General features: G+C 37.0%; 1 protein-coding gene and 1 long non-coding RNA gene across 2 annotated transcripts; one reads left to right on the top strand and one right to left on the bottom strand.

Annotated features, from left to right (window-relative positions):
* Positions 1–3,118: 3,118 nt before the first annotated feature.
* Positions 3,119–5,054, bottom strand: LOC133804671 (uncharacterized). The gene is made up of 5 exons (XR_009878572.1): positions 4,805–5,054; positions 4,634–4,724; positions 4,230–4,548; positions 4,011–4,145; positions 3,119–3,930 (listed from the first exon to the last, which is right to left on the bottom strand). It is a non-coding gene; the product is annotated as an uncharacterized LOC133804671 (long non-coding RNA).
* Positions 5,055–9,477: 4,423 nt separating this feature from the next.
* On the top strand, positions 9,478–18,845 carry LOC133805752 (uncharacterized). The gene is made up of 2 exons (XM_062243911.1): positions 9,478–9,774; positions 18,417–18,845. The coding sequence occupies exons 1-2, from the start codon at positions 9,478–9,480 to the stop codon at positions 18,843–18,845; spliced, it is 726 nt and encodes a 241-aa protein (XP_062099895.1).
* Positions 18,846–22,617: the final 3,772 nt, after the last annotated feature.

Raw genomic sequence — 22,617 nt, 5'->3', positions numbered from 1 at the left:
GAGATAGGACTAAAATACCATTTTACCCCTCATTGTATTTTATCCTTAAATCATTTAGTTCCTTGTAAATGATATTTCAGTAAACTAATTTAATTACTAAAATGAGATATCTATCATTTAACACCTTGAACCAAACTAAAAGGAAATCATCGTTTCACTTCTTCATCAGAAGTTATAGATGTTCATATATATGATTAACATTCCCACTCAATTATACTACTGAGTTCCCAAGATGTAAGTATGGGCTAGTCCGTAGGGTAAGCTGGTAACGAACAAGTCAAATAACTCAAATAATACAATCAGTTAGAATACTAACCACTCAGAATTGAGATTGAATTGACCTATGGTCAACTATATGATATGACCAGAATAGATAATAACGATATGTTTACTTATCTTATCAACTGTCAATTTCGGTCCTGTCCGATGTAACAAATACATCTAATCTTATCTACATTGCTAATGTTCTGGAAAGAACATAACACTGCAATGTGTAAATAGATCATATTGTAGATTAGCAAGTCAGTGTAAATCTTGTGCACTAACTAATCTTAAGACTAACTTATTTTGAACATATAATCATATTTATATTTTATTGTGATTACCTCACTATAAATACGATTAACTATATACTCGGGATTTAATAGAAGTTTATATTAAACAAATAATCATGAAAATAAAACATGTAAGCAAAGTAATTGACCAAGTCAAAAAATAGTTTCTATTTTTTTATTGATAATACATGATATTACAAAGAAATTGGATTTTAATTCGAGCATAAAACCGTAACACATGCAAATAAACTGGTAAGTGCAATACCATATACATATATAAAACTCTGTTTGGATAAAAGATAAAAGAAAAAAATAAATAAATAACCTTTCTCGAAGAGAAAAAACTGAACAAAACAAAAAAGTACTTTAAATATGTATTTATATAAACCATACAAAATTATAAAAACTGTGTATATATTTTTGTAGAATTAAAAAAAAAATTAACTTTCTTCTATTAATTGTTTATTATTTATTATTTTTCATTTTTTATGTACTTTTTAAATGAATAATGATGTAGTTTTTTAATTAAAATATATATTTTGAGTCACACAATTTTTTTAAAGATCTACCTAAGAAAATTAAATTTTCTTATTTAAAAATTTAGTGTAAATTTAATTATTTATTTATTTTGAAAAGATATTAATTTATTATTAAAAGACTATATACTATTATTCATTTAATGAATACAAGAAGAAAATTAAAAAAAAATGAAAAAAGAATAAAAACAATTTATGCTTGATATTTTTATAGATATCATATGAGCTTATTATACAATTTTTTTTCATCGAGGCCTATCAAGGCAAGACAAAAACATAATATATCTTATTCTATCGAGGCCTATCGAGGTTGGTGCTAAAACAACCATTAGACTTATTCTATCGAGGCATATCGAGGCCTATCGATGTCTATCGAGGTAGATGCTAAAATCAACCATATGTCTATTATCATCGAGGCCTATCGAGGTGGGTCAAATTTTTTGAAAAAAAACCCAGATTTCTCAGTTACCCAGCCCCGATCTATCCTATGAACAAAACATCAACAAAAAACCAGACATTGCAGATTAAAAAGAAAACCCTCACCTTCGCGTACTTGGGAGTTGTTTCGCCTACTTTGAAGCTGTTTGGTTGCCTCTGGGTGCTTCCGATCCAATGTTCAAGTGTTGGTTCCGAAGACCTTCTCCGACAATGCTTATCTTCTTCGATTTCGTTGGGTTGCGACAGATTCAAATGTGAGTTTTGAGAGTTTTTTTGGTTCGGGACCGAGAGTGAGAGGGAATATAGAGAGACTGATAGAGAAGAGAGAGAGAGAGAGAGTAAGAACAAATGAGACTCATATAATGATAGGATATTTTTTAAATACAATCTCTTTATATGCATTAAAAGTCAAATTTCCCTTTAGCAAATCCAAACAACTAGTTTAATGGAATTAGAATTCTTAATGGAAAAGTCAATCCAATGATAAAATGCAAACTAAACAATTGAATGGTTCACCTTTAGGAATAGCAATTCCATGCTCATGCCCATTCACGTAAACCAAACATCACCTAAGTGCTTTTAACTCAAAGTGTAAATGGGTCTGTCTTTTCCTTGGTAATTGTTGTCATTCTGGACACTTCTTGGACCAGTGTGATTGGGTTGGTTGAAAGATTTGGCAATCTATTCTACCTAGCTAGTCATTCTGCTCAAGTTCCTACCGTGTTTGTGTCAGTTTCTATTTGTACTCCATCCAGAGATACTTTGTGACACACTATAGATAGGACACCCCTCTTGTATCAATTCTCATTCTCTCAATAAAGAATTACATTTTCATAATATGTCTACTCAAGATGTTCTTTGTTCTATTTGTCATTTTGCAAGCAAAAGAGACTTCCGCTTGTCTCTGATGGTTCCACTTCAGACTTACCATTTGATCTCATTCATTCTGATATTTGGGGAGCCTCTCACACAATTTCTATTGAATAATATAGATCTTTTCTAATAATTGTAGATGATTACTTAGTATATTTTTTTAGAACCACCCAAGTTCATTAATCTAGTTCAAACTCAGTTTCAATGCAAAGTAAAATATGTTGGATAGACAATGCTGAAGAACTACTATTCCCTATTTTATGTGACTCTCTTGGTATGACTTATTGTCACTCATTTGTTGAAAAACCCAGCAAAATTTAGTGGTAGTGAGAAAACATCAATCAACATATTTTAAATGTTATTATGGAAAGATACATTTATATATTAATACCAAAATTGCTTTGCAACTTACGTGCTAATACTAATAGTTACATATCAATCAAACTGTGTCTAATCCAATGTGGCTATCTATACGGATAAGTGGATTTCTAGGCATTGTATCACAAGTTGGTAGGATTAATATCATTAACACATTAGGAAGAAGATTTTCTTTGGCAGGATCCTCCACCAGGTGCCCTTAAATAAATAAAACCCTGAAGTATGATATGCTCATTTTGTGACTTCTATTTTCAATCATAGCGATATTCTATGCACGTATGGTCCGAGAAAGAGGGAAAGATCGTAAATAATTTATACCGAAACGGTGGTCTGGTCCGGATCTTCAATAGATGGAATGGAAGCCACAAGAGAGAATTTGTTGGAATATTCAGCTTTATAAAAATCTTTAAAATTTCACAATGAGTGTTAAACAAAATAAGGTAATATCTATCATAATTAGAAAAGATCTGTCTCAATAAATTGTTCTGTGCTGCCAATTCTCAAGGACCATATAGAATCTTTGGTCTTATTATTTCTCTCGTAAACCTATTATTTTCTTGGCCTTCTGCCAGCCAGCATTTACTTGAATTGAAGCTGTGAATTGCTATTGTGGAAAATTAGATATCTTGCTCTAAATAGGAAAAATTCTAATATACCTACCAATTAAATGAAAAGAAAAAGCATATGAACCTCACACCAGTTGCCTTGAAAAAAAGCAAGAAAAAAAACTAAACAGCTGCGAGACGATATAAACGGGCTAACTACTTCATTAAGATTTTCACGTCCCAAAATATACGTATGCATCATTCCAACTGAAATGAACTAATGTCATCCCCAATGTTGTTTGTCAACGTGAGAAAACAACTCACTTCAAAAGAATCGCTAATAACTATACCATTTAGGCCATCGCACTACAAAAAACTCCACCTCAAAATCACTAAGAACTATACTATTTAAGCAATCCCGCTACAAAAGTTCACAATCATTTCAGAGCAAAAAGAATCAGTATTGTCAGCCTACTCCAATCAGTCAAGATCAAACAAAATCAACTTCTATTGACCAAAAATCACCTTCTCTCTATCATTGTATAATACTCCCAAAAAATGAGCTGGTATCACTGGAGGAGCGGCAAACTCTGACACAAAATTGAACTGTTCCAAAAAATAACATGATCACAGAGTTAGTGCTTTCATTTATCTGGGCAAATTATATTACAGTCGAGATAAAATACCTTATATTTATTGTATTTTTTTTTTGAAGCTTTGAAAGTTGACACTATTTCACTCCTAGACAACTTGTGTATAGTAAAAACGCATTGCTTCAACTCAGGTGGTGAGTATTTAGTAACATTCTGCAGAGAAAGCGTCTACAATAACATCCTATAACTGTGAACCTATTATGAAAAATAAATTCTATAAAGGAATGAAAATAATGAAAAATAAATTCTTACCCAAGGATGAATTTCTGATGTGATTATCCATTTCGCAAAAAATATGATAGATGCTGCCAGCATAGAAGGAAGGAATTTCAAACAGTCATATTCCAACAAACTTAGTTCCGCGAGATAGAAGCACAGAAATTTAACTTTCAGACTCTTCTTCTCCTTAGTATCGGTCAAAAATCTCCTGCAGACAAAACACAAATACTAAACAACTTTGTTTTATATTAATTATCAAGTTTTAACAAACTTACCATAAAAATGTCACTGCGGTCGGAATGCTCAGTTCATGGTTTATAGAGTGGAGTACATTAATTTCCATTTCCAACACCTTCACAAAAGTGAAATATTAAACCAAAACAGTTAAAATAATTCAAATGTTGAATTTAATGGCAAAGAATGAAATATATATATACCCGTTCCCGAGAGAGAGATTTAGCCGAAACCTCACAAAAATCTTGAACACTTCGAGCAGGACACTCTTCATCACGAGTCTCTTCATACTTCCTCAATAAATTTAAAACAAAAAAAGTAAATCAATAATACAGCAAATTACGAAAAATAGTTTAAAAAAACTTTGGACTTACCAGGCTATGAACATGGATGAAAGTCCCAGTAACTGAAGTTCTGTGCGATGCAGAGTATTTTTTGATAGAAATCTATCAACGCAGGAAACAGTGAGGAACAAAGTTTCAGATTGCATTTTGAACTCCTCTGCAACATCCACCAAATAATCAACAAGCATTGCCCTCATATTAGGAGTAATGTCCTTCTGGACTTTCTCCATGTAATCAGCTAGAAGTTGTGTGTTTGGGTCTATTAGTAATATTGGTTGTAACTGTTTTCTGGGTTGTTGTTTCTGTTAGGGTTATTTTGTTGTATTCTCTTGGGCCTTTATATATTGAGGTCTTTTGTGTAATAATAATATATAGAGGTATTTTTTACATTACTGTCGTGGGCTTTTACAGTAACATGGTATCGGAGTTTATTCAGCCCATTCTTGAAACCCTCTCTTGAAACCCTTTGTCGTTTCCTTCGTGCCTCTCTGCTTAGCCGCCTTCTTCTTTGCCCATGGCTCGCACAAGGCAATCTCAGCCACGAAGCTCATCAATCTCCAGCCTGCCTCCTGCGCCGGTCATCGTCCCTGGTGCTTCTCCCTCAGCTCCGACCATGGCGTCTGGCCCTTCTCCGAACCCACGTGTTGCTGCGCCTCCTGCAGGGTCGTCGTCCTCGCCTCCTCGCGAAGGTCTGCCAGTTGCCTTGTCGCCTCCCTCTCCGGGCCCTCAGCCACCTCCTCCGGCCGTCGTTCTCCCGAGAAGTACTGCTCCTCCCACCGGTGGTCCTCCGAGTCTTGGCATTCCGTGTGCCTCAATAGCCCCTACCTGTCAACCTTCCCACTTAGATCACACATATCACTTGGGAACCGGAGACAACCCCAACTTTCTGATATCAACTCAGACTTTAACGGGTCAAGAAAATTTTCAGTCATGGAAGAGGGCTGCTTCCATCTCCATTGCTGCCAAAAATAAAACCCAGTTTATAAATGGGTCCCTGCCTCAACCCCCTCCCCATGATCCTTATTTCCATGCTTGGGTTCAATGCAATAATATGGTTATGGTTTGGATTTTATAATCTGTTTCTCGTGAAATTGCAGCTAGCATTATGTTTCAAGATTCGGCCACTGCTAATGTGGAATGACCTCCATGAGCGATTTAATCAAGGCAATGGTCCTAGGATATTCCAGCTACAAACTTCAGTCCACACCATCAAACATGGTGACTCGGATATCAATTCCTACTTTACCCGTCTCAAAGCTATTTGGGATGAACTCAAGGAGTTTCAGCCAATTATCCCTTGTTCTTGTGGCTGTAAATGTGGTGCTGTTGAAAGATTGCTTGGATATTATCATAGGGATCAAATTATGCAATTTCTGGCTGGTCTCAATGACTCCTATTCTTCAGTGAGAGCGCAAATTTTGCTCTATGATCATCTTCCTCCGCTGTCCAAAGTCTTCTCCATGGTATCTCAAGAAGAAAGACAAAGAAGTCTAGGCCACACCACTCCATTCATTGCTGCTACTGGGGGTTCGCACACCTCTACCAAGCCTCCTTCATCAAGATCAAAGAAACCGAGACCCACTTGTTCTCATTGTCTCAAGCCGGGTCACTTAGTGGACAAATGCTTCTTTCTTCATGGATTCCCTCTTGGGTACGGTGACAAGCGTCGTCAAGATGCAGCTCTCAAACCCTCTGTTCATCAAGCTTCCGCTTCTCCTGTTTTTGGGTCGATTTTGGGCAAACCACCTATGCTGTCCCAAACCGAGCTCAGTCAGAAGCTTATCTCCCTTCTAAGTCAGAATCTTCAGCACACCGTGGCTGCCACAGACACCAACGTGCCGATTGCCTCACAAGTCTCTGGTAATCTCGTTGACTTCCCTTCTTGTTTGTGGATCGTTGATAGTGGAGCATCCCACCATGTGTGTTACTCCCTTAAATGTTTTAAGACTATTGATAAACATCCTACTGCCACTTTAGTCACTTTACCTAAAGGACATATCATTCCTATTTCTTATTCTGGCACTGTTCAACTTTCTAGATGCATTATCTTGACTGATGTATTATTTGTACCTGATTTTCAGCATAATCTCTTCTCGGTTAATGCTTTTTTGCAACATAGTCATAACTCTCTAATTTTTTCTGCTTCTGAATGCTTTATTCAGGCACCCTCTCGGACTTCCAAGATTGGGATTGCTAAGAAAATAAGCCGGCTGTTTTACTTTGAACAAGACCGTCAATTCTTGCATTTTGTACATTCTGACAGCACTCTTAATACTTGTACTAAAATGGACCAATGGCATTTCCGCCTTGGCCATCATTCTATGTCAATTTCAAATTCAATAGATAAAACTCTTGTTTTTTCTAACAAATCTTATGATCATGTTTGCTCTATTTGTCACTTATCCAAACAAAAACGGCTTCCCTTTGTGTCTAATAATAATCGTGCTTCTAAGCCTTTTGATCTTGTTCATTTTGACATTTTGGGGCCCTTTCATGTTATTAGCATAGAAGGTTACAAATATTTTCTTACAATAGTTGATGATCACACTCGATTTACATGGGTATATTTACTTAAAGCAAAATCTGATGTGCAAACTATTATTCCTCAGTTTTTCTCTCTAATTGCTACTCAATTTTCCATTTCTATTAAAGCTGTTAGATGTGATAATGCAAAAGAACTTAATCTATCTTCTTTCTATGCTTCCAAAGGGATTGAACAATTTCACTCGTGTGTTGATCGGCCTCAACAAAATTTCGTGGTTGAACGAAAGCATCAACACATCCTCAATGTTGCTCGGTCATTATTATTTCAATCTCATATTTCTCTATCTTATTGGTCTTATCTCATTACCACAGCTGTCTATCTAATTAATAGAACTCCATCTTTACTTTTAAAGAAAAAGACTTCATTTGAGCTGCTTTATAATAAATTTCCCTCATATGAGCATCTTAGAAACTTTGGCTGCCTTGCTTATGCCTCTACTTTAGATCGGAATAGACATAAATTCTCACCTAGATCTAAAGCTTGTGTTTTTATTGGTTATCCGCATGGAATGAAGGCCTATACTTTGCTTGATATTGAGACTCACCAGATATTTCACTCTAGAGATGTCATCTTCTATGAACATATTTATCCTTTAAAGCATGATAACTCTACTGTGTCTAATGATTCATTTTTCCTAACTAAAGTGTTTGATACAGGATCTCATCATCCTCAAGTGCCCTCTTCTTTCAATAACGCCCTTGAAGATCCCTCTCCTGCAGTTACCACTTCTAAAAGTGGCCGGACTATTTCTCGCCCCTCTTATCTCAAAGACTATGCTTGTAACTTTGTTATTTCTGAGTCTTCTACTACTTACCCCTTATCTGATGTTCTATCTTATGATAGGTTAAATGATCACTTTCGGGCTGCCATTTTGTCCGCCCATATGGTAGTAGAACCATCCAGTTACAAGCAAGCTTCAAACATTCTAGAGTGGCAGCAAGCAATGCATGATGAACTCCATGCACTTGACCGAAATCACACTTGGGAAATTGTCTCTCTTCCTCCTGGCCAGCATGCTATAGGATGCAAATGGCTCTACAAAATCAAATATCAACCAAGTGGAGCCATTGATCGCTACAAGGCCCGGTTTGTTGCCAAAGGCTACAACCAAAAGCAAGGTATTGATTACTCTGACACTTTTGCACCTGTTGCAAAGTTTAACACCCTTAAATTACTTCTTGCTATTGCTGCCATTAAAAATTGGTCTCTATACCAATTAGATATCAATAATGCTTTCTTACATGGGGACTTAAATGAAAAGGTCTACATGACAATTCCAAAAGGGTATCAATCCAATAGTCCCCTACCAAAAGATGTTGTTTGTAAATTAACCAAAAGTCTATATGGCTTAAAACAAGCTCCAAGACAATGGTACTACAAACTTAGCACATATCTTATCTCTAGTGGTTTCCGTCAATCTCAATCGGACCACACATTATTCATTAAGAGCTCTTCTAATATCTTTATTGCTCTTCTAATCTATGTCGACGATATTATTATTGCTTCAAATAATGATACTGCTGTCTCTTATTTTAAAGACATGTTACACTCCGTCTTTCAACTAAAAGACCTTGGCCCTTTACGGTTCTTCTTAGGCCTTGAGATTGGGCGTTCTCCCAAAGGTATATCTATGTCTCAACGCCCATTCACCTTACAATTATTGAGTGATACAGGTTATTTGGGGGTCAAACCTTCTTCCACTCCAATTGAGCCTAATGCCAAATTCAACAAAGATGAAGGGGATCTCTTAGCCGACCCCACCATATATAGAAGGTTAATCGGTAACCTCATCTATTTAACAATTACTCGTCCTGACATTTCTTTTGCTGTCAATAAGTTAAGTCAATTCTTAGCTTCTCCCAGGACTCCTCATCTCAATGCAGCGCATCGTATCATTCAATATTTAAAAGGAAATCCTGGCCAAGGCCTATTTTTTTATGCTAAATCTCCTCCTCACATCAATGCTTATGCTGAAACTAACTTCAACTGTGAAGATCTATCTCTCAAAATTTTTACAGATGCAGATTGGGCTTCTTGTAGTGATACCAGACGGTCTGTGTCTGGTTACTGTGTCTTCCTTGGACAATCTCTCATCTCATGGAAATCTTAGAAGCAAACCACTGTCTTTTGATCGTCAGCTAAAGCTGAATACCATGCTATGGCCAATGCCACATGCGAGATCACATGGCTTCTCTCCTTGCTGAAGGACTCTGACATTCAGCACTCTCATCCCGCCATTCTCTATTGTGACAACACGACTGCTATACACATCTCGGAAAACCCGGTGTTTCATGAGAGGAAGAAGCATATCGAGATCGATTGTCACCTTATTCGTGAAAGAGTCCAAGATGGCTCCACCAAGCTTATTCATGTCCCCTCAAAACACAACCTTGCTGATGTTCTCACAAAGCCCCTGTTTCTGAATCAGTTCCATGAGTTAATCTCCAAGATGAATGTAAAAAATTTATACCGTTCATCTTGAGGGGGTGTATTAGGAATATCGGTTGTAACTGTTTTCTGGGTTGTTGTTTCTGTTGGGGCTATTTTGTTGTATACTCTTGGGCCTTTATATATTGGGGTCTTTTGTGTAATAATAATATATAGAGGTATTTTTTACATTACTGTCGTGGGCTTTTACAGTAATAGGGTCTGCCTAAAATAGTGGATATTACATGACAGAACAAAACAAAAATAGTGGTATTATACATCACAACACAAAACCCTCCTTACCTCAGAGGCATAGGGAGAGCCATTACTTTCTTCTCCGGTTGCGTCCCCGTCGATGGGGGTGGGGGGTACCGACTTTTTAAGTTCCTCTGTTTTGGTAACGTCCCCGAAAGAAACCAATTCGGTGAACTTTTTTTTTTTTTTCTGAGCAGATGGGTGGTCATCGACCAAGGAGGCCGCCTCCGAAGACCTTTTGCTAGTAGATGCCGACGGCATGATCTCCGATGGCTCCTCGATTAGGATAATGAATTAAGAGCAAAAGGTGAAGAAAGCGAAATGTGAATCGGTCGGGTGAAAAGTAAGGCTGTCAAAGAAATATTTTGAATAATAGCGTGAGAGGGAATCTGATCGTGTAAGATTTTATTTCAAGGGAGAGAGGGAATTGGACACTTTTCAAATAGGGGATGTGAGTTTGCTTCGGATGATTTGAGGTGAAGTAAACAAAATGCTATTAACTCACTGCCAGCTAATATAATTTACTATTATTTATTTAATTTGTTTTTTTAATGACCTCAAATTGAAAATACGAGTATTCATGGCTTTTTTTTTTCATAGGGACATTCAGGCCCGACTGAAGGGTGGGGCAGGAGGGGCCACTGCCCCAGGCCCCTTAATTTTTTTTTTATTTACATGATAGCCCAAAAAATTGGGCATTTTCACTCCACCATTTTCATTTGGGGCCTCGAGCCAAACCTTGGAATTACATTTAGATTACATTTAGAATTTTGATATTTGAATATTTTTAATTATGTTTAAAGTTTAAATGTTTATTGAATTTTTCTTAGAAAAAAAGGCCCCATTTTGAAATTTTGCCCTAGGCCCCTAATAAGCTTGAGACGGCCCTGGGGACATTAGTATATTATATGTATATATACTAGATACAAGCGTACACTACAAAATTCTTTAATTTTATTTATTGAATTTATTAATTATTTTTATGTATTATTGTTATATAAATTTCAAATAAATAAATAATATTATATAGAGTTTATATTTTTTTGAACCTTGTGTTTTGTATAATTACATGTTTGGACCCTGTATTTTAATAAATAATTTTTTGAACTATGTGTTTTATAAAATGGTTCAAATAAAACCCTAAGCTCGATTTTGGTCAAAGTTTTCTGAGCTAAAATTACAAATAATTCACTAAACTAACAATTTAAAACAAAAACAAATCATTTTGTATAACAACACAGTTGTTAGACAACTGTGTTCTTCTCCGGTTGCGTCGCCGTCGATGGGGGTGGGGGGTACTGACTTTTTAAGTTCCTCTGTTTCGGTAACGTCCCCGGGAGAAACCAATTCGGTGAACTTTTTTTTTTTTTTTTCTGAGCAGATGGGTGGTCGTCGACCAAGGAGGCCGCCTCCGCAGACCTTTTGCTAGTAGATGTCGACGGCATGATCTCCGATGGCTCCTCCATTAGGATAATGAATTGAGAGCAAAAGGTGAAGAAAACGAAATGTGAATCGGTCGGGTGAAAAGTCAGGCTGTCAAAGAAATATTTTGAATAATAGCGTGAGAGGGAAACTGATCGTGTAAGATTTTATTTCAAGGGAGAGAGGGAATTGGACACTTTTCAAATAGGAGATGTGAGTTTGCTTCGGATGATTTGAGGTGAAGTAAACAAAATGCTATTAACTCACTGCCAGCTAATATAATTTACTATTATTTATTTAATTTGTTTTTTTAATGACCTCAAATTGAAAATACGAGTATTCATGGCTTTTTTTTTTCATTGGGACATTCAGGCCCGGCTGAAGGGTGGGGCAGCAGGGGCCGCTGCCCCAGGCCCCTCGGCCCAAAAGGCCCCTTAATTTTTTTTTATTTACATGACAGCCCAAAAATTGGGCTTTTTCACTCCACCATTTTCATTTGGGGCCTCGAGCCAAACCTTGGAATTACATTTAGATTACATTTAGAATTTTGATATTTGAATATTTTTAATTATGTTTAAAGTTTAAATGTTTATTAAATTTTTCTTAGAAAAAAAAGGCCCCATTTTGAAATTTTGCCCTAGGCCCCTAATAGGCTTGAGACGGCCATGGGGACATTAGTATATTATATGTATATATACTAGATACAAGCGTACACTACACAATTCTTTAATTTTATTTATTGAATTTATTAATTATTTTTATGTATTATTGTTATATAAATTTCAAATAAATAAATAATATTATATAGAGTTTATATTTTTTTTAACATTGTGTTTTGTCTAATTACCTGTTTGGACCTTGTATTTTGTAAAATAATTTTTTGAACCATGTGTTTTATAAAATGGTTCAAATAAAACCCTAAGCTCGATTTTGGTCAAAGTTTTCTGAGCTAAAATTACAAATAATTCACTAAACTAACAATTTAAAACAAAATCAAATCATTTTGTATAACAACACAGTTGTTAGACAACTGTGTTCTTCTCCGGTTGCGTCACCATCGATGGGGGTGGGGGGTACCGACTTTTTAAGTTCCTCTGTTTCGGTAACGTCCCCGGGAGAAACCAATTCGGTGAACTTTTTTTTTTTCTGAGCAGATGGGTGGTCGTCGACCAAGGAGGCCGCCTCCGCAGACCTTTTGCTAGTAGATGTCGACGGCATGATCTCCGATGGCTCCTCCATTAGGATAATGAATTGAGAGCAAAAGGTGAAGAAAACGAAATGTGAATCGGTCGGGTGAAAAGTCTGGCTATCAAAGAAATATTTTGAATAATAGCGTGAGAGGGAAACTTATCGTGTAAGATTTTATTTCAAGGGAGAGAGGGAATTGGACACTTTTCAAATAGGAGATGTGAGTTTGCTTCGGATGATTTGAGGTGAAGTAAACAAAATGCTATTAACTCACTGCCAGCTAATATAATTTACTATTATTTATTTAATTTGTTTTTTTAATGACCTCAAATTGAAAATACGAGTATTCATGGCTTTTTTTTTCATTGGGACATTCAGGCCCGGCTGAAGGGTGGGGCAGTAGGGGCCGCTGCCCCAGGCCCCTCATCCCAAAAGGCCCCTTAATTTTTTTTTATTTACATGACAGCCCAAAAATTGGGCTTTTTCACTCCACCATTTTCATTTGGGGCCTCGAGCCAAACCTTGGAATTACATTTAGATTACATTTAAAATTTTGATATTTGAATATTTTTAATTATGTTTAAAGTTTAAATGTTTATTAAATTTTTCTTTGAAAAAAAAGGCCCCATTTTGAAATTTTGCCCTAGGCCCCTAATAGGCTTGAGACGGCCCTGGGGACATTAGTATATTATATGTATATATACTAGATACAAGCGTACACTACAAAATTCTTTAATTTTATTTATTGAATTTATTAATTATTTTTATGTATTATTGTTATATAAATTTCAAATAAATAAATAATATTATATAGAGTTTATATTTTTTTGAACCTTGTGTTTTGTATAATTACATGTTTGGACCCTGTATTTTAATAAATAATTTTTTGAACTATGTGTTTTATAAAATGGTTCAAATAAAACCCTAAGCTCGATTTTGGTCAAAGTTTTCTGAGCTAAAATTACAAATAATTCACTAAACTAACAATTTAAAACAAAAACAAATCATTTTGTATAACAACACAGTTGTTAGACAACTGTGTTCTTCTCCGGTTGCGTCGCCGTCGATGGGGGTGGGGGGTACTGACTTTTTAAGTTCCTCTGTTTCGGTAACGTCCCCGGGAGAAACCAATTCGGTGAACTTTTTTTTTTTTTTTCTGAGCAGATGGGTGGTCGTCGACCAAGGAGGCCGCCTCCGCAGACCTTTTGCTAGTAGATGTCGACGGCATGATCTCCGATGGCTCCTCCATTAGGATAATGAATTGAGAGCAAAAGGTGAAGAAAACGAAATGTGAATCGGTCGGGTGAAAAGTCAGGCTGTCAAAGAAATATTTTGAATAATAGCGTGAGAGGGAAACTGATCGTGTAAGATTTTATTTCAAGGGAGAGAGGGAATTGGACACTTTTCAAATAGGAGATGTGAGTTTGCTTCGGATGATTTGAGGTGAAGTAAACAAAATGCTATTAACTCACTGCCAGCTAATATAATTTACTATTATTTATTTAATTTGTTTTTTTAATGACCTCAAATTGAAAATACGAGTATTCATGGCTTTTTTTTTTCATTGGGACATTCAGGCCCGGCTGAAGGGTGGGGCAGCAGGGGCCGCTGCCCCAGGCCCCTCGGCCCAAAAGGCCCCTTAATTTTTTTTTATTTACATGACAGCCCAAAAATTGGGCTTTTTCACTCCACCATTTTCATTTGGGGCCTCGAGCCAAACCTTGGAATTACATTTAGATTACATTTAGAATTTTGATATTTGAATATTTTTAATTATGTTTAAAGTTTAAATGTTTATTAAATTTTTCTTAGAAAAAAAAGGCCCCATTTTGAAATTTTGCCCTAGGCCCCTAATAGGCTTGAGACGGCCATGGGGACATTAGTATATTATATGTATATATACTAGATACAAGCGTACACTACACAATTCTTTAATTTTATTTATTGAATTTATTAATTATTTTTATGTATTATTGTTATATAAATTTCAAATAAATAAATAATATTATATTGAGTTTATATTTTTTTTAACATTGTGTTTTGTCTAATTACCTGTTTGGACCTTGTATTTTGTAAAATAATTTTTTGAACCATGTGTTTTATAAAATGGTTCAAATAAAACCCTAAGCTCGATTTTGGTCAAAGTTTTCTGAGCTAAAATTACAAATAATTCACTAAACTAACAATTTAAAACAAAATCAAATCATTTTGTATAACAACACAGTTGTTAGACAACTGTGTTCTTCTCCGGTTGCGTCACCATCGATGGGGGTGGGGGGTACCGACTTTTTAAGTTCCTCTGTTTCGGTAACGTCCCCGGGAGAAACCAATTCGGTGAACTTTTTTTTTTTCTGAGCAGATGGGTGGTCGTCGACCAAGGAGGCCGCCTCCGCAGACCTTTTGCTAGTAGATGCCGACGGCATGATCTCCGATGGCTCCTCCATTAGGATAATGAATTGAGAGCAAAAGGTGAAGAAAACGAAATGTGAATCGGTCGGGTGAAAAGTCTGGCTATCAAAGAAATATTTTGAATAATAGCGTGAGAGGGAAACTTATCGTGTAAGATTTTATTTCAAGGGAGAGAGGGAATTGGACACTTTTCAAATAGGAGATGTGAGTTTGCTTCGGATGATTTGAGGTGAAGTAAACAAAATGCTATTAACTCACTGCCAGCTAATATAATTTACTATTATTTATTTAATTTGTTTTTTTAATGACCTCAAATTGAAAATACGAGTATTCATGGCTTTTTTTTTCATTGGGACATTCAGGCCCGGCTGAAGGGTGGGGCAGTAGGGGCCGCTGCCCCAGGCCCCTCATCCCAAAAGGCCCCTTAATTTTTTTTTATTTACATGACAGCCCAAAAATTGGGCTTTTTCACTCCACCATTTTCATTTGGGGCCTCGAGCCAAACCTTGGAATTACATTTAGATTACATTTAAAATTTTGATATTTGAATATTTTTAATTATGTTTAAAGTTTAAATGTTTATTAAATTTTTCTTTGAAAAAAAAGGCCCCATTTTGAAATTTTGCCCTAGGCCCCTAATAGGCTTGAGACGGCCCTGGGGACATTAGTATATTATATGTATATATACTAGATACAAGCGTACACTACACAATTCTTTAATTTTATTTATTGAATTTATTAATTATTTTTATGTATTATTGTCATATAAATTTCAAATAAATAAATAATATTATATAGAGTTTATATTTTTTTGAACATTGTGTTTTGTCTAATTACATTTTTGGATCCTATATTTTGATAAATAATTTTTTGAACTATGTGTTTTATAAAATGGTTCAAATAAAACCCTAAGCTCGATTTTGGTCAAAGTTTTCTGAGCTAAAATTACAAATAATTCACTAAACTAACAATTTAAAACAAAAACAAATCATTTTGTATAACAACACAGTTGTTAGACAACTGTGTTCTTCTCCGGTTGCGTCGCCGTCGATGGGGGTGGGGGGTACTGACTTTTTTAAGTTCCTCTGTTTCGGTAACGTCCCCGGGAGAAACCTATTCGGTGAACTTTTTGTTTTTCTTCTGAGCAGATGGGTGGTCGTCGACCAAGGAGGCCGCCTCCGCAGAACTTTTGCTAGTAGATGCCGACGGCATGATCTCCGATGGCTCCTCCATTAGGATAATGAATTGAGAGCAAACGGTGAAGAAAGCGAAATGTGAATCGGTCTGGTGAAAAGTAAGGTCGTAGAAGAAATATTTTGAACAATAGCGTGAGAGGGAAACTGATCGTGTAAGATTTTATTTCAAGGGAGAGAGGGAATTGGACACTTTTAAAATAGGAGATGTGAGTTTGCTTCGGATGATTTGAGGTGAAGTAAACAAAATGCTATTAACTCACTGCCAGCTAATATAATTTACTATTATTTATTTAATTTGTTTTTGTAATGACCTCAAATTGAAAGTACGAGTATTCATGGCTTTTTTTTTCATTGGGACATTCAGGCTCGGTGAAAGGTGGGGCTGCAGGGGCCGCTGCCCAAGCCCCTCATCCCAAAAGGCGCCTTAATTTTTTTTTTTATTTACATGACAGCCCAAAAATTGGGCTTTTTCACTCCACCATTTTCATTTGGGGCCTCGAGCCAAACCTTGGAATTACATTTAGATTACATTTAGAATTTTGATATTTGAATATTTTTAGTTATGTTTAAAGTTTAAATGTTTATTAAATTTTTCTTAGAAAAAAAAGGCCCCATTTTGAAATTTTTCCCTAGGCCTCTAATAGGCTTGAGACGGCCCTGGGGACATTAGTATATTATATGTATATATACTAGATACAAGCGTACCCTACACAATTCTTTAATTTTATTTATTGAATTTATTAATTATTTTTATGTATTATTGTCATATAAATTTCAAATAAATAAATAATATTATATAGAGTTTATAATTTTTTGAACCTCGTGTTTTGTCTAATTACAGGTTTGGACCCTATATTTTGATAAATAATTTTTTGAACCATGTGTTTTATAAAATGGTTCAAATAAAACCCTAATATCGATTTTGGTCAAAGTTTTCTGAGCTAAAATTACAAATAATTCACTAAACTAACAATTTAAAACAAAAACAAATCATTTTGTCTAACAACTGTGTTGTTATATTCAATTTTTTGTTCCTCAAAATTGGGTTTATGGATCTATTTGAACCACTTTACAAAACACAGGATCCAAACAAGTAATGGAACAAAATACAAGGTCCAAAAAAATATAAACCTTATTATATATAAAAGAATGACATAAACACATTCAATGAAAAATTAATCCAAACATTATTTATGGTTTTTTTCAATATATATATATATATAATATGATAACATTTTTAAACATAAATGATTATTTTTTTAATAAAAATTAAGATTATATATTATTATTATTATAATGATATTTTATAATATTAAAATTTATATTAATATAAGTATTAAATATCTAGCCTTGTATTGAATATTATTATAATAATATTTGAATTCATATTAATATAATTAATAAAAAATTAGGATTATATATTATTATCATAATAATATTCTATAACTTTTAAATTTACATTAATATTGTTTACCCAAAATATTTGTGTGATGATGTGGCACGATTGTGGCGTACGTGGATAGCACATGACAGATTATTGCTAAAGATCTGGTCGACCAACGATTAGATTATCAAGAGGAAAATTAAGCTGCTCGATGGGCACAAGGAATATGCTGAACAGTAAGGAAGAAGATGTGCTGACATATACGACTAGATCTGCTCGTAGGACCGAAGCCATAATTCAAATGCAGTTATGAGTTAGATATTTCTAGGATATTTGATTTTCTTTATATGTAAATATTATTATTTAACTATGCATGTAACACAAGTATATGACGGCCATAGGCCCACATGTACATCCTTGAGCCTATAAATAAGACTCATGGGATTCATTTAAGGAGAGGAATCATTTTGTAATAAAGAGAGAAAGATAGTGCTTTTATCCACGAAACTTGTACTCATCTTCAACCTCGTGAAACTCGTGAACCCTAGTTCACTGATCGCAAGCTTTGAAGTTCTACATTAATAAAAACACGAAGTGGACGTGGGTCATTACCATTCTTTGGGGCCGAACCACTATAAATATTGGTATTTTTTACCTTCTTGAGTTCAATTCATTTTATTTCTATTGTTTTTAGTGACTTTGTGTCGTTGAATAAATCGATGGTCAACATTTTGGTGCTTTCGTTGAGATTTGAACTCAAGGACTTCAAGATAAACAATGGCAAAGAACTCCAGAAGAGCGGGTCAAACTAGGTAGACATTTGAAAGTGTGCCAAATTCACCTCCTCCACAAGGAGTAGTGGAGGACAAGCCACAAGTGGAATTGGAAGAGGAAGAGGTGGATGCTGAAACCTTGCGAACAACTTTGATAGTGTTGCAGGAGGAGTTAGCTACTCTGAAAGCTAACAAGGAGAATGTGGTTGAAACTATGGTGCTGCAGCAAATGGAGAGCCGAGAACTGAATGAGCGGAAGGCTGACATGGATCGTCGACAGAGAGATGCCACGACAGCTTTAGAGGCATCCATTCAGTTGGCTCGAGGACAACCCGCACCAACCTCTCAACCAAATCAGCCACCAAACTCTCACCCTCATCAAAATTTGCAGTCATATCATCCCCAATATCATCACAATCCACCACACCCAAGGAGTCCGCAAAGACTAGAACAACCTCTCGCTGCTCAATAAGAAAGGCAAACCCAGAATCCTGACAGAAACAACGAGCATGTAACGCCCTACTACCTTAGAGCCGTTACTAAGTGAGTTTAAAATAGAAATCGTGCTTTTGACTGACTCTAAGTGGTCTCAAAAACCAAAAGTGTGGATAAATCAGAATTTAAGGCTGTACTCTTTAAAAATGTTTAACTTCATTGAAAACGTAAGTATAAAACATCTGGGATCCCAAAATAAGGTTTACAAAATATTTACAACTCAAAAATAGATTTACACCAGGTTAACTATCAAAAGAATGGATCAATACAGCCATTTTACAAAATGCCCCCAACCAAAGCAGTCGGGCAGGCCGAACATGTACGCGCCGCCCCCACGCTCTCCATACTCATGGCCGGTTGACTGACTCCTTGCTTCTACCTGCCACACGGAGCACCCGTGAGCCGAAACCCAGCAAGAAAACCCAAATAATACATAACATATGCAATTCATATAGCTGGCATAATTCACTGATAAATAGGAAAACCATCATAATAAACAAGCACGGCCATGCCGCCCCAGAGGCCTTACCAAAGCCTGGGGTTTCGGTTCTCACCGCGAGGATAACTCATGTATCCCTTGGGTCCCACCCTGAATATAAGCATCCCATGTGCTGTGTGTTACTTTCGGCCCCACGGCCGTACCCGGCCTACGCTGCACTCGGCCCTTGCCGTTTATTTCATTATAATCACACATATAGTACATTCGAAATAATCATTCACACACATCATGATTCATTTAAGGTTAAACATTTGCACATAATACAATCTGGGGCCATGCCTTGCAATCACACAGTGGGGCCATGCCCTATTCTCGGGTGTTACGGTTTTCTTACCTGTATCCCTTGCTTTCCGATGCACCACGGTCACGAGCACGGTCCACTAGCACGAGCCTCCCCGAAATCCTAGTCACAACACACATAAAACACTTTTAATACTAACCAAGCCCAAAACCACTTCTCGGGACCAATCCCGTACTCCCGGGACCTCTAAAACCTTAAAACAACACCCCGGAGACATCCCCCGAACCCCCGGAGCAAAGGCCTAAAATTGCCAAAAATGACATCCTGAAATTGGCCTTGTGCCGCGGCACAACTTTCTTGTGCCGCGGCACCCAGCAAATCAGGGGCTCCCCCGCCGCGGCACGAAAAACCTGTGCTGCGGCACGCCTTCGCAGCCCAGAATTCTGGGTTTTTCCTTCGCGTTTTCCCGAGCTTCAACCTCTCCAAATCACCCCAAACCAATACCTAAACCCCAAAACTCAAATCCAAACTTCATATGAACAATCTATCAACCTATAGACACTAGAATAAAGATCCAAACATCAACACACCCAAGATCCTCACCTTTGATCTCAAATTCAGCAACTCAAACCAAAATCCATGAAAATCTTAACTCAAGCATTAAATTCCTCAAATCAACACAGAAACCAAACTTAAGTGTAATAAATCCATACCTCAAGTGAAGAATCCACCTCAAAAAGCTTCCTTGAGCTCCTCCTAAGCTCCCACTTCAGCCCTTCTACCCTTCTTCTTCTTTTCTTTTTGCTTGCCTTAACTCTTCTTTCTCCTTCTCTTTCTTCTCTTCAATTTCTATCAAAGCCACAAGTGAACCCAAATGCCCAAACCGTACCCCCCTATATCCCAGCTGAGAGTTTCATAATCCCCTTGCCAAAAGACCAAATTACCCCTTCCTAATAATCCTTCTTAGCTAAACCTTCAAGGGCACTTAAGTCCTTTCACTTCTATTTCATTTCTACCATTTTCTATCTAAAACTTGTTACTCACAGCAGTTACAAATGGTTACCCAGGTTACCCAATTACCAATAACTAACCACTCATTCTCAACTCACTTATAAGATTCCCGAAGTACCCCTAGGCTCCTCCCGAGCCGGGTACAACATCCCGTTGTGACTTTTAGACTAACTGGCTCACTAGGACCGTCTCGATGCGTGCATCCTGATAATAACATCACACTCACATGGCACGATTACATAATACAATTATCACAGTTGTGCTCTAAAATGGCCAAATTACAATCATGCTCATTCTAAGACAATCATGTCTACATGCATACTAATTCACATAGTCATGCATCTCAAATCATCAGATAGTCATATAACGTGCAATAAGTCATAATCATGCATTAAATTCATAAAAGTGACACACAGAATCCCATTATGCCCTCCAGGCACACTACTCCAGGCCCTTAAGCCTAAATAGCGAATTTGGGGTCGTTACAGAGCAATAGCCACCTTCTCGGTCTGGTCGAGATAACGCTCAACAACATAGGCAGAATAGGGACGAGCCGCATCCCAGAAGCTCTAGACGCCAAACAACTTAGGAACAGAACCCTCCTGGCAGGGGACAACGTCCCTCGGGAAGCAGGAGGCAGGTGGACTCAGGCTCTGTGGTTCAGGATCCCCCATGACATAGTAATGTCAGAGGACCCAACGACCAATGCAGGCCCCCACCTATTTACCAAGATGGGCCAGGAAGAAGAGAGGGGAATAGTGTGTATAGCAAGTCGCGAACTCACAGGTCGCAATTCAAAGACAACCACGACTACAATGAGGCAAACTCTAGTAGGAGGAACAATGGTCGGCAGCAGGAGGAAAGGGATGGGCAGCGAAATCCTCCCCCAATGGATAACCGACCAATAAGCCAAAATGTTGGGGGACAACCTAAACAACCCAACATCTTTGACCGACTAGGTGCAAGCGAGCAAAGATGTAGGGATGAAGATCTGAGGGATGTGCACAATGACCGAAGGGAAAGACATGACGAGTACTTCCCCTCGGCTCCAGCCACACCTGCAATATCAGATGTTGTTCAGGCTCAGATAGATGCCTTGAATCTGGCCGTGCAGCAGCTGGTCAGGAATAAAATGTCCCACATTGATTATGATCGAAGAAAGGGCACTCCATTCGTTAATAGAATTGTTGTGACAGAAATCCCGAGCAATTTCAAAATGTCAGTTCTGCCCAACTTCACTGGAAGAGAAGATTCAGTATCTCACGTAAACAAGTTTGAGATACAAATGGACTTCCAGAAGGTGTCTAAAGATGCTCGGTGTAAAAAATTTCCTGCCACTTTGTCTGACTCTGCTTAGGAATGGTACTTCAAGTTCCCTCTGACCAGTATAGTTTTATGGGAGATGTTTGTGAAGGAGTTTTACGGAAAATTTTATGCTGGTTGAGTACATCCAACAAAGGCTAATCAGTTGGTCAACATTCGACAGAAGGAAGGAGAAACTCTCAAGGAGTATTTACAACAGTTTATGAGAGCAGCTGCTCAAGCCAAAACTGTTGGATACAAGGGAAAGATGATGGCAATCAGAGCTGGAGTGCAACGCCAATCTTCCCTTCGGAGTAGTCTACGAAAGAATGGAGTCAAGAGCACTCAATAATTTATGGATCGAGCAGAAAAATATATTAAGCTCGAGGAGGCCATAGCCAATGAAGGAAAGTCCCCAAAGGTCGACCAAGGTAAGAAGGAAGACTCAACCAAAGTCGCCAGTGGGTCTGGTAAACCCAACAACAACGCAAAGGTAACAATAAGAATGGGGGAAAATGGCAAATACTGAACCAATGACATCTGATAATAAGCTCCATAAACAAAATAGATATGAGCCAAGGTTCACTAATTACATTGCCTTGGTCGATAGCCGCGCTGAAGGGTATCAGGCCAGTCATACCACCGTTCCTTTTAGGCGACCATCCCTGATCAAAAAAGACATATCCAAAAGGGATA

Source organism: Humulus lupulus, chromosome X, assembly GCF_963169125.1.
Source record: "Humulus lupulus chromosome X, drHumLupu1.1, whole genome shotgun sequence".
In the NCBI taxonomy this organism is placed as follows: domain Eukaryota; kingdom Viridiplantae; phylum Streptophyta; class Magnoliopsida; order Rosales; family Cannabaceae; genus Humulus; species Humulus lupulus.
The sequence above is the reverse complement of the archived record's forward strand: the minus strand, read 5'-3'. Positions and strand labels throughout refer to the sequence as shown.

Coding starts and splice junctions, on each gene's coding strand:
- LOC133805752 (XM_062243911.1), top strand. CDS start 9,478: ATGGCCAATGCCACATGCGAGATCACATGGCTTCTCTCCTTGCTGAAG. Junction 9,775..18,416: donor AGTTAATCTCCAAGATGAAT/GTAAAAAATTTA, acceptor CAAACTAGGTAG/ACATTTGAAAGTGTGCCAAA.